The sequence below is a fragment of the Vanessa tameamea genome, chromosome 7 (genome assembly GCF_037043105.1).
Source record: "Vanessa tameamea isolate UH-Manoa-2023 chromosome 7, ilVanTame1 primary haplotype, whole genome shotgun sequence".
Taxonomy (NCBI): domain Eukaryota; kingdom Metazoa; phylum Arthropoda; class Insecta; order Lepidoptera; family Nymphalidae; genus Vanessa; species Vanessa tameamea.
In genome coordinates, this window is record NC_087315.1 from 5,604,642 (window position 1) to 5,621,521 (window position 16,880).

The window sequence follows — 16,880 nt, forward strand, 5'->3', positions numbered from 1 at the left end:
TACGTATTTTAATAATGTATAAATTTAAAATGAATTCTAATATTTTTAAGTATTGTTGTGCTATAAATATGATGATATGATGATGATGAATCTTGAATTGTGTATGAATGTGTATCATCCTGTTAAATAAAACGGTTTTCGTGGAGACTAATTTTTAAACGATAAACCATAAAAAAAATTTGGCTGGTTGAGTTAATGCGTTTTTTTATGTATATGTAATATATAGTTCAGTATATATAATACAAAATTGAACAGTCTTAGATTCACAATAACGCCTTAAATTACGTACATAATTACAAGATTGACAAAATAAGCTTCTAAAAATCAAGAAGATTAGTTGACCTCTTTTTACAGAATGTTTACCGATGTTTGATGTCATTAGCAACAATAGATATGACAGCGTTGCTTAGCAACCGAGTTTGTTACAAACATCGAATGTTCATGCCGAATGAGTCATTGCAGCGTTTGAAACTTCGGACTCTTTGATTGCGGCAGGTCTGGAAGTTAAGTCGTTAACCCTAGTGATCCTATTGTCTTCTTCGAGTATAAAGCAATAATAATGGAAATGGATTGGAAAGAAATAATAAGTTATTCTCAAAAAGAATTGAAACAAGCAGAAAAAGATAAACTTTGCGAAAGTTTGTCCTGGATGGAAGCTGATGATATTGAACTAAACTTTAGTGACTTAAAAACTTTATTTCGTCTCTCTCAAGATATTCTAAAATATAAAACCGAACAAGTAAGTTATGATAATATTACAAAACACATTTTATATTGTATCAAATAGCCATGCTCTTCACGGAAACGATCCGTAGAGAAACTCTCTCTTATGATTTATTTAATTTATCGTATTATTGATTCTTCAAAATATATTTACAGGTTAATAATTTATTGGGGAAATCGAAAAAAAAAATTAAATCTAAAGATAGACATACCAACACAGGTAATCGTATGATAATTTTATTTTTTAATTTTTACAATACTTATTTTTAAATGTTATAGTATCGATCTAACTTTATTTTAATTAATTAAATCTAAAACAATTACTATTAATAATAAATTATGTGTTGGATTGCGTCGCAGTCACTACTAATGCATGCTCGCACTGCTGCATAGTCAAAAAATATGCAATATCTCATTTGCGATGTGTTGTTTCTTAAGATTCTCCTGCCATGAGTTCCGCAAGCATGTTTGAAACAATTGCTCATCAAGAGGAAGTTATAAGGGCAAATAAGGAGGTCCTCGAACAACTTTATGCAGAGATTGCTGAATTGGAAGGGCGGAAAATTAAATATAGTGAAAAAACTCTTGTACAACAAGATAGTGATTCGAGTCGAAATACGTTATCTGAAATTAACGAGATCGCGCAGTTAGAAAATGAAATATCTAAAAGAAATAGACACATAAGAAAATTACTCGCCGACGTTAAAGTAAGAAATTACCTCAATACTAATATTTTTAAAAAGATGTAAGTTATTTTATTAAATTATAAATTTTAGATTTTGGAAGAAGAAAATACTTCTTTAAAAGATAAATTACCAGTTTTCAAAGAAAAGTTAAGAGAAGCAACACATCTTATCGAAAATCTAACCCAACAGTTATTTACTCTAAGTAACAATGTTACAAGTCTAAAAGGTAAATTTACATCTAAATCATAATATAGAAAAAGGGATAAAAGTTTTTGGATATTAATAGAGAAGTAATTCGTTGCTATCAAACTTGTAAATTTAACGTAGAAACTAATAAAATTACATGTATATTCCAGAACATCTCGGTAGAACTGAACAAGAAAAGGCTAATTTATATATTGAAGTGGAAAACTTGAAAAAAGATGTAAATGACAAATATTTAAAATATGAAAAAGTAGAGGTGGATGCTAAAAGTAAATTACAACAGTTAAAGGTTCTTTGTTTTTTCTATAAATGTTTCATATTGATTAGGAACAACTTGGAGTTAGTTAGTCTAACTAGATGAAAACCAAATATTTATGTAAATAGCATGTTTTACTTCGATTACCACGCATGACACAACCCATTTACAATATAAAATTTACTTCCCACTTACTTAAAGTATTTTACTTTATCTATACAAATTGCAGTGTCTGTTAGTAATATTAAAATACTAAATGCATATGCACGGTACATATATCAAAATAACATTTTTTACAATTTTTGTTTGTTGGTCTGTCCGTCTATTTGTTCCGGCTAATCTCTGGAACGGCTGGACCGATTTTAACGAGACTTTCACTGGCATATAGCTGATGTAATACGGAGTATATTAGGCTATTTTTATTTTATGATTATACATAAAGTTACGCTGCAATATCCAAATTTTGTCCAGTACCGCGCGCAGACCTCGTGCATGCCACTACTCCGCCGTCACGTCGGGTGCCTTAATATCACAAAAGCAGCCTAATACAGAGTCAATGAATTATAGTAAAAACTGCGAACTGAACAAAAACTTTTTTGTTAAATTCAAACCCTCACGAAGTTGCGGCCACAGCTAGTTATCGTAAATAAGTTTTATAAAGTTCGAAATAAAATATTACTTACAGAATTTATTGAAATCAAAAACAGAAGAAATCGTACGTTTGTCAAATGAAAATTCACAATTGAAAGAAGACCTTACATTAACATATAATAAAATAAATTCTCCAAACGTAAGTCACCCTGAATATTCATTTTTCAATTGACCAATATACTATTCTTTACAACAAATTAATTTATATCACACAGAAACCTTCTCAAGAAGAATTAAAAATAAAAGAATTACAAGAAAAACTAGCAGAAGCCTCGGACGAAATAATAAAGTCTGCAGACATAATAAAAGTATTGTCAAATGAAAATAAGCAATTAAAATCAGTAATTGATGATATAGCTGATAATTCTCTAACTGACCAAAAAAATGAAAGTGATGATGGAAAAGAAAAGAATATGATTATTAAACTTAAGAAAAAAGTAAAAAATTTAAATGACGCTCTTAAATGTTCGGAAGATATGATAGCTGTAAGAGAAAGAGAGGTAAGAGTAAAAACACATAACTAGAAGTTATTCTTACGCATTTTTTAAATCATTTTTTATTTGTTTAGCTTACCGAAACTGCTAAGCAACTACAACTGCTTAAATCAGACGACGGTATAAATACGTTGATAGAAGGAATTAAGAAAAAAAAGAGAGATTTAAAAATAAGAGATGAAGGTATAAAAAATCTTGTGCACGAAGTAAATAATTTAAACCAGCTTGTAAGTGATCTTCAACTTGAAAATGAAACAATGAGGTACGAACAAACATGTTTTAATGTAATATAAATTAATATAATTATGATTTAATACATTCTTAACATTATTATTCTTTAGAGAAAAACTGCAAATATCATTTAATAAGAAGATTGACTCTCATGGGATTTTAAAAAAAATTAATGACATCAAAAGTAATAATACAGAACTCGGAAAAAAAGTAAAAAAATACGAGAATAAGCTTATTTCCCTCGAGATAGATAACCACGACAAGGATACAATAATTTCGAATTTAAAAGCAATGATGAATATGGCTGACGTTGATAAAAATATAAATATTGGTGGTCTTGATAATGATGGAACAGAAAAGTGCGTCGCTTATAAATTAATAACTACTTTTTCTTTTAGAAATATATTATTTTTTTAGTTAATTTCATTTACAGTGGATGTCCAGACAATATTTCAGTAGGTGAAAATAGTTCAAAAATATCAGATATGCAAGCCATTATTGAAGAAAATGAAGGACTTAGAAACGGGCTAACTGAAATTCTGAATTTGTTAAAAGATAATAGTAAGGTCAATTTTCGAATTTGTTTGGAAGTAAATTGAGCTCGAATTATCAATATATTTTTTTTTATTTAAGGCAATACAAGTTCTGGTAGTGTCTTAGCGATAGAATGTCCAAGTTTAGAAGCTATTTTAAATTCATTGCTGGCACGGAAAGCAGCGGGTTGGTTTTCACCACATATGAAAACGGTAATGGAATTAAAAGCGGCAGTAGGTAGCAAAGATGCCTTAATGTCTGCACTAAATGAATCAAGGTAAATAAAGTTATTATTTTAAATGATCTTTTCATTTACAATGCTAAATTATTCGCGTGCGTTAACAAAATAGGTTTTTTAGCTGTGTTTATTCTTACATTAGTCATTCAACCCATACCAAGACGCTTATAATTTAGTGTGGAGGGGCGCGCCATCGTGAATAAATGAATTGATCTCAAATTACTTTGACTAAGAACTTTTGATTTTATAATATGAAATGTTATTTTGACGATAAACATATAAATACCAACACATAGACGTAACATTTAAATATTAATAAGTATTTAACATATTATGAAGTCTATACAGAACTGACTCGACTTTTAAGATTTAGGCTAATAATAATGGGTAAGTTACCCGATAACATAAAATTCTAAAGGGCCCCAGATTTCGAGGGCCTGCATTTATAAATGTCAGACTATCAGGTCTGATCATCTAATTCTCATTTATAAATGTTCCTAGGTCAGCCTACTTAAAAATAATTGGATTATTCTACCAAAATTATTTTCAGTAGCTTTGAGTTGATATGTTTACATTCCCGTATCGGAAAACAAGTAAATTCTTTTGGTATCCCATTTGATAATGAGAGTGAGGGTTTAAAACTTGTTCAATATGTTTGACAGTTTACTGGTCTGCTTTGGGAATATGCACCAGGGTCATCCATCTTTTCAATATATAATGTATAAAATGCAGTTGTCCTATATCTAAATTAAAGATGATCACAATCACAAAAATGAATCACAAAAAAATAGCTAAATACATTAATGCAAACTGAATTACCAAAACATTTTTTAGTTTTTATATAATTCTCAGCAAACCATTAATGAATGAAGAATGATTGAACCGAAATACCAGTAACATAATATATTATAAAAGACAAACATCTTTTCTTAATTGCTGCGCTAACATAACATATTTTTAGTTTCGACTTTATAATAGAAGGTTTTTGATAATCATGTAAATAACAACAGTTATAAAAAAATAAAAGAAATGCTTCTTGTAGGAAGGAAACTTTTAACGTAATGGCAAAATTGAATACAGAGGAACAAAGGTCATCGAAATTAGAAAAAACATTACAAGAAATTAAGAACAATTTAAAAGAAGATAATGAAGACAATGTTTCGAGTACAACGGATATCAGTATTGGAGAATTTGGATCTTGGATGATACACACTAATTACGACAATATCGATTTAAAGAACGAAAATGATATTCGAAGTATAGTTTCTAAGGGAAACATGTGGTTTGAAAACCAGTTCAAAGAAGTTATTCAATATTTCCATAGTAAATTTGCAACACTTTTTGATAAGCTTACAGCTTTGACGATAAGTACAGCTGATGATCGCAATAAATGGAGCCTTCAAGAAGAAAATTATAAAGCAGAAATAGAAAATTTAAAATCCCAAATAGATGAAAACGACGAAAGTAGTAGTAGTACACATTCTCCTGGATTAATAAACATGACAAAATCAAACTTTGTAGACAGAAAGTACATTTTTTTAGAGGAATCTTATAAACAAATAAGAACACTAAATGAAAATATAAAAAATGAATACTTAGAAATTAAAAAAGAAAAATTGAATGAAGCTTATGAATATGAAAGAAAGATTCAAAATTTAATACAATCTATTATAAATTTAAGTGACAAGTTACGCAATTCAGTTCCATTTGAATTATTTTTTAAACAAAATAATATGTTAAATGATTTTATTCTAAAATATAGAAATGCTAGGGAAACAAATATAAATAAATACATTCTATCAGATGATTTACTTAAACGGTTAGAAAAAGACAAATATGAAATATTAGAAAATCTTCCCAAATCAGTACAATTTACCAGTAAGTGTTAAAATTACATAACTAAGATAAAATGATTTTATAAAAATGGAACATATGATTTTTTTTATGATTTCAGAAACTGATGAAAATAAAAACATAGAAGAAATTATATCAAATATAGACAATTCCGTCCTTCAAAAACAGTTGAAACAAACGGCTAACGAATTACAAATCAAAAATAATGAAATAGAAAAGTTAGAGAAGACAATATTGGATTTACAAAATTCACAATCAGAAATACTGTAATTTTATATTTAAAAATATATCCAAAATAAAATTGAATACCTTATTTTATGCATACTTTTTTTTCAGAGATAAGTCCTTAAATTCTGAACCAGGTGAATACGTAAATTATCTTAAGGAACGAATGGAAACATTAAATGAGCAAAACAAAATACTAAAAGAACAATATCAGCAAACTGGAAATAAACTAGATAATGTGCTGTTGGAGGTAACTGATTTATTGGTAATGTTATAATTATTTTTACTCCGTGCGTTACAGGAGAATTAGTGACTAAATTGTTTTTCTTATCTTTTGCAGCTACAAGCATATAAAAATAAAGAACTAAGCAACCATAAAGAAATAAATATGTTAAGGCATCAAATTCTAGATCTACAGTCTGATGGAGATGTTAAAGCTTCAATGGCGAGGTTTTATATTTAACATTATGTTATATTTGTGTTTTTAAATTATTATAATTTATATTACAACGGCTTTTTCGCTTTTAATCAGAATAAGCGGTGAAGTTTTATTAGCACAAATGCAAAGTTCGGAAAATCAAAACAAAATTGAATCTCTTAAGCTTGCTTTAAATCGAGAAAAAGAACTTAGAGCTGAAACCGAAGAATTGTTAATGAGCCGTCAAAAGGTGTTTGATATTTATATCCTTCGATACGATACAAATTTAAGGTAAGACAAACTAGGTAAAGCAATTACTCTCTTTTTATTTTAAATTAAAATAGTATTTTTATTTTGTACTAATAAGATATAAGGATTCAAACAAAACAAACATACATTATTTACAATGTACCCTAATAAACCTTATATTCTTATTTTAACTCACAGTGCTATCACATACTATGCTTGAGATTTTATATGTACTATGTATTGTTGATGAGTGTAAGGTGACAAAATTGTATTTTTAAGTTCTTAATTTGTAGGTAATTTTTTTGCACGAAAATGAGCGATACTTTTGACTAAGATGTGAATCCGAAACATTCTATATATTTATTTTGAGCTACTTTATTATTAATTTTCTGAAACTGATATGTTAGTTCGATTATTTTTGATCGTATTTTGTTTATTATATTCTATTAAAGTTTAACACGAAAAAATATTTGAATTAATTTGTAAAACCTTGAGTAATTCCTAAATAACTATTAATATTATTTGGTCATTTTTCGAAAATGTGTGTTCTTATGGTACAACACAAAATTACGTCTATCAGTTAACGAAATATTTTTTCCAGATTAGTTTGACGCAATTAGAAACAAAATAGACTTGTAAAAAATTACAATTAGTTAAATTAATTAATTGAAACCCCAATTTAACTTCGTTGAATAAATTTGTATGATAAATACATTTTATTACACTTTATATATTGTAATTTGACATTAGATTCACAGTTCTATTATCTTTACTTCAGGTAATATGCTTTTATCGAAATTTGTTTGCCCCTATTGGTATCGACAGGAAAGTACAGACAGGTATTCAGGCGGGGAGGAAGTGTGACTATTGAGACTCAAACCACATGTTGAGTTTCATTTAGGCATTAGGTGTTAAGCCTAGGCTGAGGACATCGTCGACGTCGGACGACACCTGTACCTTATACATAAAGTAGCCATACGCGTACTCGACCCCGACGGCCGGGTCGGGGTGTGGGTTAATAAATATTATAAATGTGAATTATGAATAGTCAATTTATCTTCTGTATCGTATGGATGGTGCTTTGTGACGTATATGAGTTGTACATTCAAGCTTGATGGGTCTTTATTCGCTCGGACAAACTAAAAGGTGTTTTGTAATATCGTATACTTAAATCACATTACGTATAATAAGTCTTTACAATATTTTAGAGATTTACAAATATTATATTTAATAATAGTTTTATATATTATCTATTGCTACCTAGTTATACAGGCATTTGCCAGAAAAGTAAAAGAACCGACAAAATTTCTTAACAAAAATAGGCAGTGTGTTTTATTTTTTTCTAAATAAAGCTAAATTATTTTAATATAGTACTAATATGTAATATAAAGTGTCACGTTATACGTATACGTCAAATTCATACATACATTATCATAGCATCATTACTATGATAACGTATGTATGTTCAAATTTTTGACTTGTATTTTAAATATTCACTAAGCAAGAAAAAAAATTATAATTCTAGGAAGTTGAATGAAGTCATTGATGTATTAAGACAACAATATCAAGGAAGCTTACCGCTCATTTCTGTTGAAAACTTTATAAATAAAGCAGAAGACATTCAACGTAAATCCGTTGACATTGATAATAAACTTAACGAAATAGAAGATTTGCAATCAACTTTAATGACAAAACATAGTGTTTATAATCAAATATTAGAGATGACCGCTGTCAAATGCTCAGATGACGAGGACATTTGCCCGCATAAAATCAAAAATATTATTACAGTAAGGAACATTATTTCCAGTTTTATAAGTTTTGATTATTCGATGTTATACAATTAAAAATATATGATTTTATTTTAGGAAGAAACCCAAAAACTTGAAATAGAACATTACAAAAGAAAAATTATGTCATTAGAACAATCACACGAAGAACTTTTAAAGCGATGTTGCCTTCTAGACAAAACATTGATTTTGCTCAATCAAGGATTTAAACTAAACGACCTTTCAACTCAAAATGGAACTCATAAAAAACAAAAGGAGCATATAAGTTTAGAAGTTGAAGATATTCAATCGGACGATGACATGAGTAGCAGAAGTATATATATTAAAAAAATTTCAATATTTTGTTTGTCAGTAAATTCACAATACATAATATATATTTGTATTCACTTGCAGGAAGTCGTACACAAACCTTATCGCACCCTAAAATGGATGTAAACATTATCAACGAAAGTAAAAGTCACACAGAAGAAACAGTTCATAAAACATATCCACAAAATCTACCACAGATCAATGTTAAAATAAACCAACAAACACAAACTTTTTGGAATGAAAAGAAATTAGATGTTAAGCTAATACAAACGGAACTTGATAAAAACCAAGTTGAATTAAATTCACTGGTAGACAATCTTTTATCGGAGAAAAAGCAAAAAGAAAGGATCATTGAAGAAACTAATGCAATAGCTAAACAGAGAGTACAGGAAATATTGCGTCTTAATAAAGAAAAACATGAAATAAGTACAATGCTTAAAAATGTAACTGACTTATGTAATCAAAAAGACGAATCAATTAAAAAGTTAGAATTGATCCACGAATCACTGAAACAAGAAATCAGTGATCTACAATCAAATCGAGTCAAGGAAATAAACAAACTAAATGAAGCAGTGAGTGAAGAAAAGCAGACTCTTTTAATAGAAATTAAGAAAATAGAAAATGATAAAAACGAAATAATAAGTGAATACATACAGTTATTGAGCAAGGAAAGAGAGGACTATACAAACTCTTTGAAAAGCTTACAAAATAAACTAAAAGATTTGCAAATTAAATTGGATACGTGAGTACATCTTAAATTACTAATAAACCCTTGAAAATAATGATCTTATTTTGCTTTAATAACGATCAATCATTGTAGTCTCTCTTCGTAGATAGCGACGATCTTATCTTACGTTATACCAGAGTAGCCTTATGTAATTTGATTAATCATGTATTTATTACAGGAGAAAAACTGAAGCAATCACGTCCCAAGATGACGTTAGTAAAGAGTCAAGCATTAAGTTTACGTTAAAAATTTGCAATTTAGAAGAAAAATGTTTTAACCTACAGAGTGAATTAGATGGATACAAAGCAGATTTGTAAGTGTGGCATTTTGGTTGAAATTGATAAATACAAGTTATATCAAATAAATACATAATTTTCAGCGATAACCAGCAAGGAGAATTAGAACGGTGGAAGAGTTTAGCATCCGAGAGACTTAATAAAATGGAACAACTTAGTACACAATTAAAGGAAAGGCATACACAAGAAGTAAGTAAAATACATTTACAAATTTGAAATGAGTGATTTCTATTAATGGCGTAGACCAAAAATCACGGTTTGCTTAACATTAGATATTTATCTATGCTGATATAGTATAGGCTGATAATAAAATACATATGTATTTGAAATACAATTAATTTAAAATAATTTTACAGTTTACATCATGAAAAATTTTACATCATTAAATAAAAATCCTTAAGTTAGAAGATATCGTTTAGATTCATTTGAATTACAGGTAGAATCGTATAAAACAGAAAATCAACATTGGCTTACACAGTTAAAGGAGACGCAACGCGAACACATAGAATTAAGAGCCCGATTAACTGAACAAAGAACTTTGCACCTAAAGCAGTTGTCGGAAAAAGACAATCACATTGAACAGCTCCGTTCAGTTGTAAACAATCTTAAGGTACATTTTGAATCGATGTGTCTAAGTTTTTCTTTAAATTACATTTCAATACTGTAAAAAAGAATTGTTTTGGTTATTAATAAATCTAAGTGTTATTTTTGTATTTCACAATTTGTTATTTTTAGACGCAAATTCTAAATATGCAAACTATGCTCACCATTAATGATCCTAGCTTCGATCTCTCTGCAATCGTAGAGGTTGATGAAGTTAGCGATGGAGTATCACAACAAGGATCGGATAGACTAGAATTAAAATTTGATTCAACGGTTGACTTTAATGAAGCACAAGAAGATTTTGCAAAATTACCTTGTAGTTCTACTGCGATATGGTATGCAAATAATACATGACATGACATAATACAGAGCGTCTTTGATGAGATTATTTAATACAAAATAAAACAAATCTTTCTATTTATTTTGATTTATACCTGTGTACTTACAATTAAAATAACGGTTTTCTAGGCAAGAGCCATTGATAGAACGTTTGCGAAGAGAGAAGCAGTTAATGGCCAAACAGAATACAATATTACGTAGACAGGTCAAAGTTCTAGCAGCAAGAGAACGGAGGTCCCGATTGGATGCACAGAATCTGAAAAATCAAGTATTCCGCATGTAAATCCTATATATATTTGTACTAATTTAAGGTTTATTTCCTTAAAATAAAATAAAAGATATATAATAAAAATAAAGATACAAGAATAAATATAATAGCTGCGTCAAAATAAATAAAAATAATTTACAATATTAATGAATGAAAATAAACGAATATAATTAAATATACTTATTTAGCAGCACCACCGGTAACAAAGTCCCATCAGCGGAGTCAGCGGCGCTACAAAGTAAGATCGCGTCGCTGCAGACGCAACTCACAAGCGCGCGTCGCGACGCAAATTCGAACGTCGCGCTCTGGGATAAGTGGAAAAGGTATTGAGTACTCCAAGCTAATTTTAATTCTTTAATAAGAAAATCAGAATCAAATATGTCGCAATTATTATTTAGGAATTTTAATTTATACACATTATATTTATATTTAGAATTGATTTTGACACATTATGCAACACTTGTCAGAACGCAACAAGCATCAGAGCGGTGGCAAGCACGTTACGAAGAAAAATGTCAAGAGGTTAAGAAAATAGAAACGAGTTTGAATATGAATAAATCAGCCGTAAACAGATTAGAAAAAGAAAAGCGTATTCTTCTGTCCAGACTTGGAGAAGATAGACGTAATATATTTTTGCCGTTACATGCTCTGCAATGTATGTAGATTTAATGTACCTACAAATATTTATTTACTACTCTATATTGTAGAAGAAAAACATTTAGCAATAGAAAAACAAGATGCCGAAGAGTCAGAGAAAGTCTCGTCTAGGAGCGAGCAATGCCAAAGTCCTCCAGCTTTATCTACACGGGCGATGCTTGGCAGGATCGAGGCACAGCAACGGAGGATCGCCGCGCTTGAACTCGCTGAAAGGGTATATGTTTTGCGACAAATATCTTAACACAATACAGTACCCTCACCTGTGCGAGTCGAGTAACTAAGTTAAAAATGATTTCTAAAATATTAAAACGAAAAGTTCATCAAGGGCTGTCCAACAAAAATAAAATTGGTTGACAAATAGACGATATAAAGGTATTGAACTGTTTTATGATTGCCTATTATACATTTATATGACATTAAAAAATTATATCATATCATTTATTACCTGGATAAAGTTTTCCTCAATAAGAAACCATATTTCATTTAAATAAGGTAATATTCTTAATAAGTTTTATATTAAACAAATATTAGGTATGTATTATTATTTAATATATCTGATATTAGGTGTTAACGTCAAATACCCTAAATTTGATTCCCTTCGGTGTGAATTTTTGATGTGAAATATATTACATAAAATTACATAAAAAATATAAATATTCAGGAGTAACATAAAAAAAAATAAAACCCTTTAAACTCAATGAGAAGACAAATTTTCGAAGAATCTATGAGAACGCAGCTGGGTTTTGTCAGGACATTGTCAAGTAGTCCCATTCGTCGACCTAAGATTGCAAGCTTATCTTTAATCTTAGCTTGTCCCGACAACGGAAACTGTGTAAAAAGTACAAAATGGAATAGCTTAATTATCTGATCTTATCTGAATAAAAATAAATTAATTAAATCCTAAAAATACAAAACAATGTTGAATAAAAGTATTGACTCAAATAATTTATATGAATGATTATGTATATATAGATATATGTGCATCATTAAAAAATATCTTATCGTTACAGGGCAATGAAACCTTAGTCTCAGAATACGAAAAGTCTCTGGCACAAATAACATCACTCAAAGGGCAAGTGTTAAAACTCGAATCCACACTTCTTGAGGCTGAAATTCGTTCTCCGTTTAAATCTACGATTGATAGCCAGCCAAGCCAAGAGTTACAATATTGGAGGAAGTATGAATTATTTCTTTTAAAAAATCGTTGACTAATTACTTTCATATCAATTGTAGATAATTATAAAATATAAGGTATTTTACCTAAAAGGTAACGTGTATGGAACTGTGGCTATTCACAAATAATTTTATGTAACAATAAAGAGTAGAAGTAAGACTGTAAGAGTGTATAATCAGCCGAATGATTGTCGGTTGTAAAAACTCAATAAAATATGTAATAAAATATGGAAAACCGTGAAGGTCATCATCATTCCTCCAGAAGGTTTCATAGCCATAAAAAGTCATAATAACTGATATTTGGTTATAAAAATCACGCAGCTCTAAAAACAAAACAGTACCGTACTGTTTATCTCATTCACGCAATAGGATGCGTTGCAATAATAGCTATCACATATTTCTAGATGAATCAAAAATACTATATAGGAACATTTTTAAAATAAGTTTTGAGTTCCTCCGTCTGAAGCCAATCTTGGATGTAAAATAGAGACATACTTAACTTAAAAATTAATTAGCATCAGAACTGAGCCAACATGTAAAATTTTAACACTCTAGGATAAGAAGAAATAGTTACAATTCAAGAGGCAACATTTGACCTCAACAAAATAACATACATTGCAATTTAAATTTGAATGAAAGGAATTTGACATCGGTTTTAATACCTATAGCTAAAGCTAGCTATAACTTCTTACTTAATTTATGACATTTACTTAGACGCAAACTTGGCCTCTATAAATTGTTATTTTGAGTACTAAGATTATGGTAATGAACACAAAACATTTGAAATCGTAGCTTTTATGTGTGATATTAAATAAAAATCATATTTTGACAGTTACTGCGATATGTTGAAAGAAGAAAATATGCAATTGACACTAAGAGTGAACTCTATGGATGTTACTCCTACTTCGGCTCATCAGCATCGCATCAATGACTTGGAACAGACTGTCCTTACTCTGAGAGGTACAGACAAAGATACTTAAAATAGCTAAGTGAAAATGTTATAAGACCCTCCTACCGACTGTGTGCCGTGACAGCAAACGACATAACGCGTGTTATTTATACTTATAATATTATATGTATAAAATAATTGTGAGAACGTTTCTCACAATTATTTTGTACATATAATAAGAAAAATATATTTATTAGTAACATAAACTTTTTTTTTATATTGACTAAGTTTCAATATTAATTAATTTAGATGTTGCACATCTGTCGGGTGGCGACTTTTTTTATAAGCTAGGTATATAAATTATCTTCCTTTTGATTAACTTATTATAGGGCTTGTAAGTAAATTGCAAGCGGACCAAAAGTCTTCATCTACGAGTATTCAAAAGCGAGTTGACTCTCGACCTGGTAGTGGACGAAGCGGAACTGATAAGGTATAATGTCTTAACAATAGTGAAAGTAAAATAATCTATAAATCAGATCAAAGTCACTTGTAATATAACAAGTTTAGTAGAACTAGAGCATGTTTTAAATTATTTTCTGTATATTTTATGGATTAAATAAAAAAATGTATGGACGTATGGTGACAAAATCTGATGGAGTAAAAGTCGTTAAATTATTATCCGCATGCATTAATATGAGTGAGGCTCTTTCTTATTCTTACAACATGTAAAGACAGCAACAATACTAAATATTGTTACATTTATTCATTTTATTTTATTAAAACGCCGATTATAATTTATTTATTGTAATCGTAGGTTCGAAGTCAGATAGAAACATATCGTATCGAAATATCCAATCTCAAAAGAAGCATCTCAGAAAAAGACGCACTTTTGGAGAAATCAAAGGACATGTTGAAAGTCACCGCTGAAAGAGAAGACCAATTATTGAGAGAGGTCACTTGACAATTATTTCGTTATACGATATAAAAATCATCCTAATTTCGCTTTCGTTGTTTATTTTTTATGCAATACTGTATTTTTTTTTTTAATTATCCGTATCATCTACATGGATACAGAAATACTATGATATTGTTTTTTTTATTTTTTAGAATATGATGATTCGCCGTCGTTTAGACCAACTAAGGGAAGGTAAAGGAGGTTTCATGTCAGCATAAAATTGGAGATAAGGGAAAATGAAACACAAATCTAAATTTTTAACAATGTAATCGTAAAAAATTAGCCATTTTCGTCATAAATAAACCTAACCAAAAAGCACAAATTTCGTCTTATTACTTTAGTAACAAAATGTAAGCACAGAATTCATAAGTACAATAAAATGATATGAGGCCTTAAGTAATCATATACCTTTTTTTTATTTAAATGGATAACAAATGATAACATTCCTTTTAATTTAAAACCAAAATAAACATTTACCTAGCGTGTTTTCGAATTTGCATTCACTTTAAAAGTCTTTGATTTTATTCATATTTTTAGATAAACTTTCAAAGTTAGTTATTATTAGTTTCCCACTAAGTACGCACACCAAGATAAGTCTATCTAGATATAAACAATCTATGTTCCGAACACGACAACATTTTGCGAACCTGTTTGATTATATTTGCCTTATTTGCACGAATATGGAAAAGATTATAAATAGGATAATGCATGTTTCCACATGTTGTTATACAATTATATAATAAAATAACCCAACGATATAAATATTTGACCATTCATGCCTTTTGTCTTATTATTAGAATTACACGGTATTGCTGGTAAAAGTTAAGGTTCTGCCCATGTTTGGTTGTATATTTGGCCAAACCGACCGTTGTCGCTCCGCAAACACTCTAAGTAAAATAAACCTCATTTAAACTTCACATAGTAACAATGTCAAACGCAACCAATGAATATAATACACAAGTTATACTAAAACAAAGTACAGTACACAGCCAACACAATTGTATAATTATATAATATTTCTATGTTTATTGTCTATTCTTATGAATGTAGTAACTCACACTAAACAAGTATTTATTACCATAATAAATGTAATACTTTATTGTTGTTAAGATGCTCAACAAATAATATTCCATAACACGTTATCTAAACAGCGAAATACTAGTCAACTACATTAACACTGTGTCATATATTTTTAGTACATCCGAATTATAAGCGTTTCTACTTCAGCTTTTTACAAGTCATAATTGATACTTTATATTAAACTGACACCTGTCAGTTGGATACAAGATAAAATGTTGGTCATTTGTAAATAACGTACCAATAACAAAAAAATACGTTAAAAAAAATAGTTTTCTCTCGGACATCTCTTGTATTGGAAATAATTAAGGTTTTAAAACTATGTTTGATTTCCAGTGTTACACAATAGTGTAATGCAGGTTAAGATTTAATTTAAATAATTATTATATTATTTCAAATTATCTACCTCAAGTGAGAATAATTGTAATCAAATAAAGTATTATCCATATAAGTACCCTTCTAATAAATATAAAATACTTGAAAGTATCTGGCAGTACAATTATTATTCATTCGTAAGTACATAAAATAAGTATTTATTATATACTATCCTAAATTGGAATTTACATTAACCCTATATATTTTGTTCTATTTAAGGCATTTTTGGAAGAGATTGTGCTATCACAAGTTATTAAAATATGAATATAATTTTTACAATACCTATTTTTATACCAATATAATAATCTATTACGGTTTTAATATATTTAAAAAACAATTTTCTGACTGAATAGGGCACGCAGCCACAGCTGGGAACGCCTGACACTATGAATATATTTCAAATTCAAATTCGTACCGTTTACAGTAGTGGAGATGAGTATGTCAATGATTGTGAAGAACGTCACACAGATAATGGGGGTAATACACTTAGCGTACCATAACAAAGCGATATCGCTAAGTGAAAACCTAAAGCACAGTCAAGAGCCGCCTTTAGAACAGTACAGTCGAACTCATAAGTTATCTAAGTACTTATGTTGTCATAATGTATTAGTGTTTTTGTCACCATAAGCATATCGATATTTATCATATAGTTTATACATGTA

At 29.1% G+C, this 16,880-nt stretch overlaps 1 protein-coding gene across 1 annotated transcript; it reads left to right on the top strand.

Annotated features, from left to right (window-relative positions):
- Positions 1-501: 501 nt before the first annotated feature.
- Positions 502-15,159, top strand: LOC113401330 (centrosomal protein of 290 kDa-like). The gene is made up of 31 exons (XM_064215427.1): positions 502-743; positions 1,162-1,430; positions 1,500-1,635; positions 1,766-1,902; positions 2,555-2,659; positions 2,736-3,020; positions 3,089-3,276; positions 3,356-3,604; positions 3,679-3,806; positions 3,879-4,056; positions 5,060-5,895; positions 5,972-6,137; positions 6,208-6,346; positions 6,437-6,546; positions 6,629-6,805; positions 8,289-8,550; positions 8,629-8,863; positions 8,944-9,601; positions 9,765-9,899; positions 9,966-10,071; positions 10,319-10,492; positions 10,618-10,820; positions 10,954-11,103; positions 11,281-11,415; positions 11,560-11,714; positions 11,800-11,963; positions 12,760-12,926; positions 13,755-13,882; positions 14,201-14,301; positions 14,626-14,763; positions 14,919-15,159. Exons 1-31 carry the CDS (start codon positions 560-562, stop codon positions 14,982-14,984), a joined length of 6,264 nt encoding a protein of 2,087 aa, XP_064071497.1. The 5' UTR covers positions 502-559; the 3' UTR covers positions 14,985-15,159.
- Positions 15,160-16,880: the final 1,721 nt, after the last annotated feature.

What these genes read in the sequence shown, in the direction of transcription:
- LOC113401330 (XM_064215427.1), top strand. Translation starts at nt 560, where the DNA reads ATGGAAATGGATTGGAAAGAAATAATAAGTTATTCTCAAAAAGAATTG. An exon ending in GAATTTGTTAAAAGATAATA is followed by an intron (nt 3,807 to 3,878) that starts GTAAGGTCAATT and finishes TTTTTATTTAAG; the next exon opens with GCAATACAAGTTCTGGTAGT. An exon ending in AAATCAAAAATATTATTACA is followed by an intron (nt 8,551 to 8,628) that starts GTAAGGAACATT and finishes ATTTTATTTTAG; the next exon opens with GAAGAAACCCAAAAACTTGA.